General features: G+C 40.3%; 1 protein-coding gene across 1 annotated transcript in view; it reads right to left on the bottom strand.

The window, feature by feature from the left end:
• The window catches only part of sec24d (SEC24 homolog D, COPII coat complex component), a 141,434-nt gene that overhangs the window by 106,427 nt on the left and 20,532 nt on the right, over positions 1-14,475 (bottom strand). The window contains exons 5-6 of the mRNA XM_078402442.1: positions 11,702-11,986; positions 4,216-4,358 (exon numbers count right to left, since the gene is read on the bottom strand). Coding sequence (XP_078258568.1) covers positions 4,216-4,358; positions 11,702-11,986 — 428 coding nt within the window. The remainder of the gene's footprint in view (positions 1-4,215; positions 4,359-11,701; positions 11,987-14,475) is intronic.

Here is a 14,475-nt window from a genome sequence, read left to right as displayed (position 1 = left end):
TTGGTTCAAAAGGCTTGGACAGCAAAATTTGTTAGGTGCACCCTAGACGGTTACCTGAAACAGTATGTAGATGGTCCAACTCGAGGAGAGACCATATTGGACCTTGTATTAGGAAATGAGCTTGGCCAAGCGACTGGTATTTCAGTGGAAGTACATTTTGGGGATAGTGATCACAATTCCACGTGTTTTATCATAGTTATGATTGAGGATCAGTATGGAACTTTGGGAAAGGTACTAAATTGGGATAAGGCTATTACAGCATTATTAGGTCGGAGCTTGGAAGAGTAATTTGACAGCAGTTGTTATTGGCTAAGTCTACATCTGACATGTGGGAGTCCTTTGAGGCAGATATGGTAGTGGCATTTGAGAGCCTTTGGATAGACACATGGCTAAGCAGGGAATGGAGGAATCTAGATCATGTGTAGAGATTAGTTTAACTCAGCATCGTGTTTGGCATGGACATTGTGGGTTAAAAGGGCTGTTCCTCTACTGTACTGTTTTATGTTCTATGCTATATGGATGCAGAAGTCATATCTGTCTTCCCAGGATCAATTTGTTAAATCCATTAGGGAATTCAAGAGAAACATCTTCACCCAGAGATGGGAGCTAATAGCAAAAAGTAGGACATGAAGGGAGGAAGATCTGTAAGGTAACAAAGAACATCAAAACTCATTTGCTGTAACTTTAAGATACAAGAACGTTTGGTTTATATCGACCCAACTGAATGCATTTTCTCAAGGAACGTGAAGATCATGTGGTAGAGTGATGGTGTAATGGTGATGGTGGTGTAGTGGTGAGCATAGCTGCCTACCAAGCTGTTGACCCAGGATTTGACACAGTGGCGCAGCAATAGAGTTGCTGCCTTTCAGTGCCAGAAACCCAGGTTCGATCCTGACTATGGGTGCTGTCTGTACGGAGTTTGTAAGTTCTCCCTGTGACCACATGGGTTTTCTCTGGATGCTCCGGTTTCCTCCCACACTCCAAAGACGTACAGGGTTTTTTGGTTAATTGGCTTTGGTAAAACAAATTGTGATTGTGTAGGATTGTCCCAGTGGTCGGCACGGACCTGGATGAACCAAAGGGCTTGTTTTCGCTCTGTCTCCCTAAAGTCTAAAAGTCTAAACAATATAAAATCTGCTAGTTTTTAAGACAGAGGTGTTGTGCCTTAAAGTTGCAACAAGTAGCATAGAGAGCACAAAGGCGTTATGTGAACCAATCTCAGATCGTACTGTATCCCACGCCCATAGATTCTCTGAATGTCATAATCAATAATTGGGATAGACCTTCACAAATTTAAATGGAATGTCCCTTGGAATGTTTGAAGTATTCAAAAAAGGCAAATGAGTTAAATATTAAAAATGGCCAAAAGGGAGATTAAATGTGAAGCATACTAGAATGTTTGAGACAAAAGATGAGGCACACTAAACGGCAGAAGCAAAGCTGAACGGCGGTTTTCCTGTCCCACAGATTACTGGAACCAGAAAGAGACTCCTGAGGCATATTTATGGCATTAGGCCAGCTTATTTCATTTGGGATTTCTGCTAAATTTTAAAAGTTGCAATGCAGCAGTTTAACTAACGATGCCCTGTGCTGACCTATGGCAATGGATATTTTTACAAATGCCATAAGAACATCTTGTTTCTCGAGTTTAATAGAAAATTCCAACCATGCTTTTTTTTTTGTTATGCTCTGGCCAAATCAGATTTAGCAGCAATTCAAATGGCTATTCTCATTTCTGAGACAGAAAGTTGTCCTAATTTAATCATCCATCTAGATGCATATGTAATCCCAAAAGCAAGTCATTTATTTAAATAGTGGAAAATGACAATGAATTTGGATATTTCAGATCAAGTTATCAATGCTGTAACTGAACTGGATAATCTATAAAATCAACTGAATAAAGCCCAAGTATTGTTGGAAACTAGTCATGACTTCTCATAGCATATTCGGTCCAAGAAGCCAGCCATAGTTTTTCCAGCGGGGTATAGATATCAATGTCAGCTGAAGAGCCTCAGGCAAGATTTGGAGGGTGCTGGAGGGAGATAAATTCAATTTCCTGTTGAAGCTGTGCATAAATAGCTGTTGAATAAATATTTGCACCACTCGAAGTTGGCAGCTGCAGGCAGTAAGGGATGGGCTTCAGGGCAAGCAATGCCTGCTGCCTTCACTGCTAGCTGCTACCAAATTCAAAATAAGTTCCTTAGAAATGTCATCTTTGGTGACAGATATGATTGACAGCCTTATCCATTTTGCTTCTGCTGATGTGGTGCCTGAAAGTTAAAACACCCAAATCTCTTGGATGAAAATAAAATAGAAAATGATGGGAATGGTCAGCAGGTCAGGCAACACCTGTGGAGAAACAGGCAGTGAAATTGTTGCAGATCCTATCATTGCAGTAGCTCTATTTATCTATCCACAGATGATACTTGTTCTGCTTGGTATTTTCAGCGTGTTTTATTTCTATCATCCAAAATATTTTGCGTTGCAATTCTATTTATACAGCAATATTCCGCAGCTTGGTCAATGTGTAAATTATGTCTCTTGATAAAATAGCATAGCTCTGCCATTTTTAGCTTGTAAAAGTAAATGTGCTTCCATTGAAAAATGGTAATCAACACATGTTCAGGTTGTTGATGTGGGAAAGCTTGCAAGTCATCAGAAGGGATGTTCGTTTTTGTCTATGATAAATATAAAATAAGGATTCTTACAATAATTCATGTACCTAATAACAGCGCAATTTAAAGAGACTATTCTAAATTCTGCTTGAAATAATAATTCTCAAAAGCAGACATGTCCTTTGAACTTCTTTTAGGAATATGCTGTTTTGATATCATTAGGTATGAGCATTCTGCTACTAATTCCACACAGGAGTCCTGTAACCACAACTTTAGAATGCCATCAGAAACTTTGCACCTAACTGCATCTAGGAAGTTAACAAACAGTGGGCATGTGGAGACAAGTAACTTGTGTAATGAATTTCAAACTTCGATTAACGTAAAACAGTATCAGTATATCTAAAACTTACCTTAATGCATCATGAAATAATATTTTTTCTAAATAATGCAAATCTTACTCCAGATTGTATTGTCATTAAAAAAATGTTACTGAAAATGAATTGGAAATTCATCCTCATTTGATAGTATTAAGGTGTTTTATATGCTCCGCACAGACATTTGTACTCGATGTTTGCAATTCATTCCACTGACGATCAGGGGAAAAATCCAAGCCATGTTATTGCCATCTTTTGCCCTCCTCTTGCACATTCTATTTTAGATTCCTTTCTCAAAATGATTCCACCCCTATCCATCCCTTAGTATGGCTGAAAATCGATGGAAAAAGAACTCCACCTCATTGTCAGAAATACTATTTCATATTATTACATCTAAAAACAGATAATTTGCACTGGATTGAATAAGAATTACGAGGATTTCTTTAGATTTTCTAAAGACCAAGTTTTCCTTGTCCATTTAAATAAAAGTACAAGACATCCAGCAGAGAACAAATGACTGAACCAAAAGAATTGTCAATCCGGTGGAAAAAATACAACACACTGGTAGGTATCACAAACACAAAATTGTTGACTGAAAGCAATGGAATATTTAGATTGGAGTTCAGACTCCTACCATACTTGGAAGAAAGCCAATGCTGCCTCTACTGGGAGCCATTCAAGTGAAGGTCAGTTCTGGAAGCATTATTAAAGTAAATCCATAGGAAATGCCTGAACTACTATACCTTCAGCATTGACTACAAACTAGGTGTACGATGCTGAAAAATTAAATACACAACCGGTATTGTATCTTCCCCAAGTTGGGTCGTCACAGCTACACCTACCAGCAAAGTCATGAGAGATGTCAATGAAACTGTTTGATGCAATGACTGCTGATATCTCCTGAACAGATTAAAAATCCCAAACTCAGGTCAAAACAAATGCCGAATTGGCAATATGTTTTGTTATTTTTCATATTTCATAATTGTCAGGTGTAATTATCAAGAGTAACAGAAAGGAAGAACTATCAGAATTCTTTGAAAGAACAAGAACCGTTCCTCTCCATTAGCGACACTGTTGCAAAGTTTCTTTATGAGCACATTGATTATATAGCTTTTCAAGAGTGACACAATGGGTTTTAATGAATTTACATGCTTAAAATGTAATTGAGACAAAGAAAAATTGAGAGTAATAATTTATGAAGTATTTTTTTGTTGTACTGTACTTACTGGACTAGGAATGGAGTCAGGATCAAGTTTCTTCTGCTGAGGTCCAGCCAGCTGTCCACCAGTTACTGGTGCCCCTGGATAAGTTCCAGGGGCACCAGGATAATTGGACTGAACTCCCCTTTGCTGCCCTCCATAAATACCTCCTAGACAAAAGAGGCAAGAAAGACAAGATTATGTAAATTAGATCACAAGTTGTATTTTTCATCTATTTAATGTAATTTGCTCAGAGAAACAATATTGACTTTAAAAGTTACATTAAGTTTAACATAGACAAATTCTACTTTTGTTCAAAAGTGACGTTATATAGGAGCAAAATTAGGTAATTTGGCCCATCAAGTCTACTCCACCATTCAATCATGGCTGATCTGTTTTTCCCTCTCAACCCCATTCTCGTGCCTTCTCCTCAAAACCCCTGGCACTGGTACTAATCAAGAATTTATCAATCTCTACCTTAAAAATATCTTATGGAGACTTGGCCTCCACAGCCTTCTGTGGCTGATCATCTAAAAGTATACTCTGTTTTATGAACAACCAAGGAAACAAACAAAATTGTTTCAACTTTCAGGTCATATAATGTTTGAGTAAAACATCTTTAACTAAGGCCAATGTTTGGCTGTTCTTGGTTTTATTAATTCCATTGCAAGTTGGAATAAACATTCAATAATTTATACATTTTTAATTGTTTGAACTGAGTACTTAAGCTATAATATTGAATCAATAAAATTGACCACTATATTTTGTTTACTACAGATTTGAGGGGGATAATTTAATATGCCAATACAATGTGACTAGGTTTGAGGGCAACTGGAATCACGGTGGAACATTAGAAGGCTGAGTGTTACTCATGTTATACATTCCATTAATTGGGCACCACTCTAACCAGGCATTCAGGATAATAATACAGGGAAAGGCAAGAAAGTACATAAATCTTCAAAGTGGATGTAACTCACAAACATCCACCACCCTCATTGACATTCCATCATCAGAGAGATACAGGAAATCAAAATACTTCTTCCAGGTGAATCAGTTCTTCCAATCGAGTGTGTTGCATTCTGTAATCATAATGTGATCTACTGCACTTTGGATAAACCAAAGGCAGATTGGGCACGTGATCACTTTGCAGAGCATTTGTGTTTAATCTGCAGGAGGGATCTTAGGGTTGCTGTCGCCTCTCACTTTAAGTTTCCACCTTAATTTCGCTCTAAACTATCTCCCTTTGGGTTCCGGCAATGTTATCATGAAACCCAACGTAAACTTGAATAATGGCACTTCGCGTTCCACCTGAACACATTGCAGCTTACTTGACGAAATATTGAATTCTGCATCCTCCAATAACTCACTTTCTCTGACTGAATCAACAGCAGGATTGAGATTTTGACTCGGTTTTCTCTCCTCATTCACATAGCCTAGACTTCCAGGGCACAACGCTGCACTTGACAATTTTTAACATTCTTTTTACTGTTTTCACTCTCTAACTGCCATCATTTTGATTGATTTTGTTCAGATTCTCTCCCTCTGGCTCTGTAAACATTCACTGGATTACCTTATTTACAGCCTATCTTCCTGCAACCCTGGCTTGAAGCAGAAAGCTATAGAACAAGAAATAGTACAGTTGTAGATAAGGGCGGACTGCAAGAGTACAAGGTCTAAAGTTTACAGAGCATGTGTGTCAACACGAAGGGAAATTAATTACTGTTGGAGAGTTACAGGTTAAATTAACTATCTAGCTTATGATAATAATAATAATCATAAAGTCATAGATTGTGGAAACAGGCCCTTCGCCTTACTGAGTTCACACTAACCAACAAACACCCTACTTACTCTAATCTTATACAAAACAATTATATTCTCCCCACGTTCCCAACACATCTCCCCAGACTCCCCATCTGCATATCTACCAGGGGTGTTTTATAGTGATCAGTTCACCGACTAATCCAAACATCTTTGGGTTGGTGGAGAAAATTGAAGCACTCAGAGGAAACCCATAAGGAGAACATGCAAAAATAATGCAGACAGCACTGGATTAAACTCATGTCACTAGAGCCGAGCTAAAAACTCAATGAGCTGTATCACTGTGGTGCATTGATATTGTGGGACTAATGGATAACTTTTAAAAGTGCAGAATTGTATCCTCAATATTTCTTATTTGTATCCTCAATATTTCAGTAGAGATAGGAAAGTGAAAATGAGAGTGGTTTGGTTGAAGAATGCAGTTCTGGAGAAAGAGAATATATTGGAACACTGAGGACACAATCTATTTGGTTAGTGTTCGACAACAAAATAGGTGGCATTGCAGGGTTGGGAATATTCTACAGACTACCAATTAGTGGGAAGAACAGAGGAACAAATTTGCAGGGAAGTTATGGAGAAGTACAGAAGGCAGAGAGTATCATGGCATCAATTATTCTTATATAGACCAGGATGTTAATAAATTAAGAGAAAAAAACAGATAGAATTTTAAAAATGTTTTCAAAAGAACATTTTTGATCTGTATATTTCCAGCTCAAAGAGGAAGGAAGCAGGCTAAGTGGGGCAAATATCAGTCGGAGAAAACTCAGAGAATGGTGATGATAGTACTTTAGGGTTTTCTAATAACTGTGAGAAAGGATATGGGCCACTCTAAGGTAAAGAAAAGAGTCAACAAGTGAAGAATTAATTGTAATGGAAAAAGAACTGATTTGACTGGAATAAAACAACTTCAATACGAAAGCAAAACTGGAAATGAGCTATGAGCAGTCTTTAAGGAAATTATAATTTGGGTACAGTCTATGCATATTCCCATCAGGAAGTTGTGCAATTAAAGCCAGATAATCAAGGACGCTGGGACAAAATTAAGCAGAAAAAGGGATCAGGCTGATAACACGATCGAAGAACGAAGCTGCTTATACAAAGTTAAAGGGAAAGTAAAAGTGAAACACATGGAGCCAAGAGAGTGTGAGTACATCAACAAATATAAAAGGGAATCCAAAATCTTTCACAGGCTGTATACAGTAAACAGATAAAGAGAGGAGTGAGACTGGAGGACAAAAAGGATGTGTAATAATGGAGGATGGGGGCAGGTCCATCGTTAGAAATAACTATTTGGCAACAGAAAATGTAGTGGACCAAAAATGAAGTGCTGAAGGAACTCAGCGGGTGCTGCCTAACCAGTTGGGTTCCTCCGACAGTTTGTTTTTTGCTCAAGGTTCCAGCATCTGAGGTCTTATGTCTCCTAATTAATATACTTAATGGTCTAAAAATTGATAACGAGTTACAAGAAATGCAGCTGTACTTAAAATGGACAAACCATCAAGAATATACAGATTTGTGGAATAAGCATTTTCAATAATGTTCTATGGGGAAATGAAAGGAAACAATGCAGGGGGCTATTGGGAGAGAGGCAAACTGGATAACTCTTGCTCTCTGCTAATATGGGTTTGATCTCCTCCTTCTGTGCTGTGACCTTTCTGCAATTCTCTGAATTTCTTTCATGCCTGGATAAGCATATTAATCAGCCATTGGGCAACATGATTCAGTACAGCCTGTGATCCAAAACTTACAAAGCATTACTGGAGAGATTCGGTAAAAGACAGAGTCTTTTGCCCAGAGTACAGGAATCGAAAACCAGAGAACTTAGATTTAAGGTGAGGGGGGAAAAAAATGATTGGGAACTTGAGGGGTAACTTTTTCTTGACACAAAGGGTGGTGGGTGTACAGAACAAGCTGCCGGAGGAGGTAATTGAGGCAGGTACTATTGCAAGTTTAAGAGATATTTAGACAGGTATATCGATAAGATAGGTTTAAAGGGAAGTGGGCCAAAAGCAGGCAGGTGGGACTAGTTTCGTTGGGGCATGTTGGTCAGCTTGTGCAAGTTGGACCGAAGGGCCTGTTTCCATGCTGTATGACACTCTGAAATTATCTTTACTCCTCCATTGTGCTGATGTCAGGTGCAAGAAGGTAATCCGAGGCCTGAGGAACTTCTGGAAGAGTTGAGTGGGAGGTAGGGCCTCCATTTACCAGCTTATAGTGCCAGCTTGAGGGTTGGAGTTTCACTAATGAAGGAGAGTAAGTAAATTAAAGGTGATCTTACAGAGATGAATAACCAACACCAGCCTTGGGTTTGCTCAGTAGAGAAGCAGTGATAATGCAGTACAGAAACAGTCCCTTCAGGGAACTCAGCCATACTGACCTAGTGTCCTAACTAAGATAGTGCCATTTGCCAGTGCCTGGCTCATATCTCTCCAAACTGTCCTACCCATACATCTGCCCAATTGCCTTTTAAGTGTACGTGCTTTTATTACTTTCTCTTGCAGCTCGTTCCATTTACCTACTACCTGCTGTGTAAAAAAGTTGCTCCTCAGGACCCCTTTAAATCATTTTCCTTTAATTTTAAAACTGCACCATCTAGTTCTTGACTGCCCTACCCTGAGGAACAGACTGCAGCTATTAACTTTACTTATGCCCCTCATTATTTTATAAACCAATAAGATTACTCCTCAGCCCCCAATGCTGCAGGGATCGAACCAGGGTCTCTGGCACAGCAACTCTACCACTGTGCCACCATACCACCCACATGTCTTCTTTAAGCCATGTAGAGGTAAGACTCATGGGCAGATTAAAACCCTACACTGGCCAACTACATCACAAATGGAAATCTGGATTTGTGTTGCACATTATTGGGTGATACTGAGATGTCTGGGAACTTCATGCATACGCTTTGGATTCATGGAGGAACTCGGAAAGAAAATTGTAGACTTCTCGAACCATGCTCTAATCCCGAATTTCTGGTATTGATTTAATTTTCATTAAAATGAAGCAGTACACTAAAACATGATGCTGCACAAACTATCGAGGAACAGTTTTACATTTTAACATCAAAATGTAAATGTTCCTTAGTTTCATTACTGGGGAAACTGGAAGTGAAGAAGTGGAAGTGAAGCGATTCAACAGCCTCACACATCAAAAAGAGAGAATGGAACTTAATTTGGTAAACAAGTTTAAGGCACTTAAATCAATATTGTGAATTTAAAGTTAGAGATTTTAAAGTTTAAAAATGACCTTATTACACCGATAGCTTGCCAAGTTCAGTGTGTGACGTCACCATGGGATTCGGCCAAGTGACGGACAATGAGCGATGCGCATTTGGGTCCCGTTCACCTAACACTCACTTGTCCGCACCTGCGCAGTTGGGTCCCGTTCATCTAATACTTACGTAAGATGGCCGCCGGATCCACGCGTGCGCAGTGGAGGGGATGTGGGGGAGGGGAGGGTGCTAGACTAATGCAGGAGAGGCTTTGGGTCCACGGCTCGCTCTGATAAGTGGCACCCTCTCCCCTTCCCTGTCCCCCCTCGCCCACCCACGACTCCGGGGGACACTCCCCGCCCGGCAACGTGCTTCGTCAGTTGGGGAGGGTTGCCGGGCCCGCAGGATCGTCAGTTGGGGGAGGGTTGCCCCAGGAGAGGCCCGTAGGAGAGATTTGGACCCAATGGGTCCATCTCAGTCTAGTAACCAGTTAAAATTCAAAGCTTTCCCTGCAACTCTTTCGTCTCTGATCTGATAGAGCTGCTGTCTCACGGCGCCAGATACCAGGGTTTGATCCTGACTCCGGGTGCTGACTGTATGGATATTGCACGTTCTCCCTGTGACCACATGGGTTTCTGCCAAGTGCTCTGGTTTCCTCCCATATCCCAAAGACAGGCGGATGAATAGGTTAATTGGTCTCTGTAAAATTGGCCCTAGTGTGTAGGGAATGGATGCAAAAGTTGGATTACATAGAATTAGTGTGAATGGGTGACCAATGGTCGGCATGAACTCAGTGGGCCGAAGGGCCCATTTCCATGCTATATCTCTAAACTAAACCACACTAAACCAAACTACACTAAATTAACCTAAACTACACTGAACTAAGCTAAACTACTAAAACCTAAACAATGAGGACTATCTTCTTGCTTAACTACTCTGATCACAATGATAACTTCTACAAAATCCATTTCACAAAGTACTAATTAATTATAACAGCTCAATAACTATTGCATTTTACTCATAAAAGCAATTTGTTGTTCTTATAATCTTTTAAAGAACTGAAATACTGAACAACTAAATAATTTCATTTTCAATTCCAATGTCTTCTTATTTTTCTTGTTCCATGTTTTCTCCATCTCCCAAAATCAAGTTTGTGATTTATTGAAGTACTATTATTGGTAGTGGTGATTTTACTGACATTCCTTTCTAACCTGAAAGATCTATAAAACTTAACCATATGTGTGAGTGAGTCAAAACAGTTAAGATGACTGACTGTATGGTTCTCATCATATCAACGGTGACATGTGGAGTTCATTCAGTCATAAAGCGCTACTGGAGTGAACAGGTCTGGTCCACTAAGCCTTTACAGTTAACGATTGAATTCAATGTAAGGGTAATACAGTATTTATCCACAAGTTCTCCTCTGCTCTGTCTTAATTTCAGTGAAACCTTGCAGAAACATTAATTCCTGCCGATTCTCCAAAGTTTCTTCCAATCTTCCACTGAAATTACAGCTGTCAGAAGATATTTCAGCAAAAGTCCAGCCATTAAATTAATTCCTTACGATTTGATTGTGTATGGAAAATGACTGATTATGCAGCTAAAGCATTACAGTCCCATCCCACTGCCCTCCCTCGCCATTAACCCACACCTAAGGCAAGACTTTATTTGATAAAAATATTAAAACTCTTACATTAAGTATTGTATCAGTTTCAAACACACTTCATTGAAGTAGATAACCTTTCTGATTAGCTATTATTAGCAAGCAAACTGAAATGATAGCTACAACCAGATCAATATCAAATCATTTTGTGTATTTTCTGTGAACCCCAACATTGTACAAAACAAATTCATTAAGTCAGGCAGCAGCTGTGGAGAGAAATGAACAGACGACGTTTTGGGTCGGGTCTCTTCTTCAGACTGATGGAGCAGAGGGAAGATAGCTGGTCTTTTGTTTCTCCATTTCACTGCACCACTGTAAAATCTACATGTATCAACTATCTCCCCCCACACCATCATTGTGAAGAAGGGTTCCAACCGAAAACTTCTGTCCATTTCCCACCACAGCTGCAGCCTGATGTACTGAACTCCTCAGCAGCTTGTTTTTCATCCACATTGGCTACAATTTAGTTGTAGGAACTACTTCCAAAAGTAATCCATTGGGTGTAAATGTTTCCTAAGGACTTGAGGATTTAATGGGGCAGCATGTCTAAATAATATATTTTTACAGATGTTTAAATTCCACATTTTGCAACAGCAAACTTACCTTTTCAGAATGTATTTGTGATTACAGGGTGAACAAGTCTCTCTCACAGCCAAGCACGAGAACCCCTGATCGATTATGCTACAATATGTAGTATCTGAATACACACAATGTCGCTACTTAAGATTCTAAAGGGCAAGATCTGAGACAGCAACATTTCAGACTTCGGGCAGAATAACAGTTTGTTAATGGTCAATAAAATTAATAAAACGAGTGTTTACCTTGCTGTGGTGGGTACCCAGCCATGGGAGGCTGACCGGGAACCTGCTGATAGCCAATGCTGCCTTGATTATGTCCAGCATGGTTAATGTTCATTCCTGGAGGGGGAGGTACAGCCCCTCCAGGCGGCATTGTTGCTACAGGGACAGCAGGGCCAACAGACATTCCTTGGGATGGTGGAGACGAAATAGGAGGCAAACGCTGTTGTGGTTGAGATCCTTGGAATGAAGGCTGAAACGGAGGTCCAGATAGCGATGGGTCATGTTGCAATGGTGCTTGTGAAGAGCCTATTGAACAAGGAACAGCTTGAAACAGAGCTCAATGGAAATGCCAACACAAGAGACTGCAGATGCTCTAATCTGGAGCCAAAAAAAACTGTTGGAGGAACTCAACAGGTCAGACAGTTTATGTGGAGATAAGAGGGATGGTTACAGGTCCTGATGCAGGGCTTCTACTAATAACATCATCCATCCCTCTACCCCAGCAGATGCTGCCTGACCCACTGAATTCCTCCGGCCATTTGTTTTTTGCTAATTGATATGCTGATAATTGGTCTTGGATCAAACACGAACCAAGAAACTGAACTCCAGTGGTGTGGCGAGAGTCAGTATTGAAACGGCGGCATCTCACTGAGTTCGACATGAAAGAGTGCTGATAAAACTGAAACCAATGGACAAGGGTAAAATAATTCCAGTGGTTAGAATCATGAAGTTTAAAAATGATGTGATCATTTAACCTTGACCACACATCAGTGCAGGAATTCCTCAAGGCAGAGCCCTGGGCCCAAGCTATAGAAAGCATCTTTTCGGGATGCATCACAGCCTGGTTTGGGAACAGCTCCATCCAAGACCGCAAGAAGTTGCAGAGAATGGTGGATGTATCCCAGACCATCGCACAAATCAGCCTCCCTTCCAACTATTGAATCTACATTTAATGCAGCCACCAGCATAATCAAGGACCAGTATCACTCCCGACACTCCCTCTTCTTCTCCTCTTTCCCAACAGGCTGGAGATACAGATGTTTGAAACATATGTCTACAGATTCAGGAACAGTTTCTTCAGCTATCATCAGGCAACTGAATGATCCTCTCATCAGCTGGGGTGTAGTCCTGACCTCCTATCTACCTCATTGGAGACCTTTGAATGTTCTTAATCAATGTTATACATTTGCACAAAATTTTGTATCCTTGATCCTTTATTTTTGCACCGTGGATGGCTTAATTGTATTCATACATAGTCTTTTCTTGACTGGTTAGCAAACAAAAGCTTTTCACTATATCTCAGTACAAGTGACAATCAACTAAACTAAACTAAACTAGACCTAACCACCTTCAGTTGCTTCATCCATAATCTTCTTTTCACCATATCAACAGCAGCAAGGATGACCACTGATGAAGCATGCAGGTACAGCAGGCAGTGAAGAAAGCCAATGGAGCAAAGAGTTTCTTCTGCAGTTGTACAGGGCCCTAGTGAGACCGCACCTGGAATACTGTGTGCAGTTTTGGTCTCCAAATTTGAGGAAGGATATTCTTGCTATTGAAGGCGTGCAGCATAGGTTTACTAGGTTAATTCCCGGAATGGCGGGACTGTCGTATGTTGAAAGACTGGAGCGACTAGGTTTGTATACACTGGAATTTAGAAGGATGAAAGGGGATCTTATTGAAACATATAAGATTATTAAGGGGTTGGACACGTTAGAGGCAGGAAACATGTTCCCAATGTTGGGGGAGTCCAGAACCAGGGCCACAGTTTAAGAATAAGGGGTAGGCCATTTAGAACGGAGATGAGGAAAAATCTTTTCAGTCAGAGAGTTGTAAATCTGTGGAATTCTCTGCCTCAGAAGGCAGTGGAGGCCAATTCTCTGAATGCTTTCAAAAGAGAGCTAGATAGAGCTCTTAAGGATAGCGGAGTCAGGGGGTATGGGGAGAAGGCAGGAACGGGGTACTGATTGAGAATGACCAGCCATGATCACATTGAATGGTGGTGCTGGCTTGAAGGGCCGAATGGCCTCCTCCTGCACCTATTGTCTATTGTCCATGATTGCACAATATTCATTAACTTTTGTAACTTTCAGCAAATGAAACAGTTCATGTTGACAGCAGGAATGGCTTAATAAATGGCAAACAACAAGTGCCACAGAAGTGCCAGACCAATGGCCATGTACATTGACCAGCTAACCACCCAATGGCAAGGGCCATTCATCGCAATACTGTTGTCGAGCTCCCCATTGTCACATTTTGAGAGGCAATATTGACATAAACTTCAACCGGACCAGAATTATCTCCTGATGGTCCAAAGCCTTCCCCTTGTTAACAATGCAAAGCAGGAAAGCCAGGGAACAATCTCAACTTATTAGACGAGGACAGTCCCCACAGCACTCAAAGAATTCAACACCATTCCAGACAAAGCTGTCCACTTGATTGGTAAACTATCAATTACCCTATGCATTTCTTCCACTGTGAACACTAGAGTTCTTCAAACCACAGTTTATTTCCAAGACTCCTCTGAAAGCATTTCCTAAACTCGAGAACCTTCATCTCTATGAATGTTTAAAGTATTGAACGCACAGGAACACCACCATAATGAGCAATATATCAGCATTGCCTCACTGGCACCTATAGCTCCCTACCCAAGTTCACAGAAGGATTGTGAGGGATCAGGAAGTTGGCTCATCATCTTCCTGTGGACAATTAGGGATAGACAATAATTGCTGGTTTTGCCACCAATGCCCAGCTTATTTTTAAAAAATGAATAAATAAACAAAGATTCTACTGAA

The sequence above is a fragment of the Rhinoraja longicauda genome, chromosome 1 (genome assembly GCF_053455715.1).
Source record: "Rhinoraja longicauda isolate Sanriku21f chromosome 1, sRhiLon1.1, whole genome shotgun sequence".
Taxonomy (NCBI): domain Eukaryota; kingdom Metazoa; phylum Chordata; class Chondrichthyes; order Rajiformes; family Arhynchobatidae; genus Rhinoraja; species Rhinoraja longicauda.
Note: the sequence above shows the minus strand (reverse complement) of the source record. Positions and strands in the feature narration are given on the sequence as shown.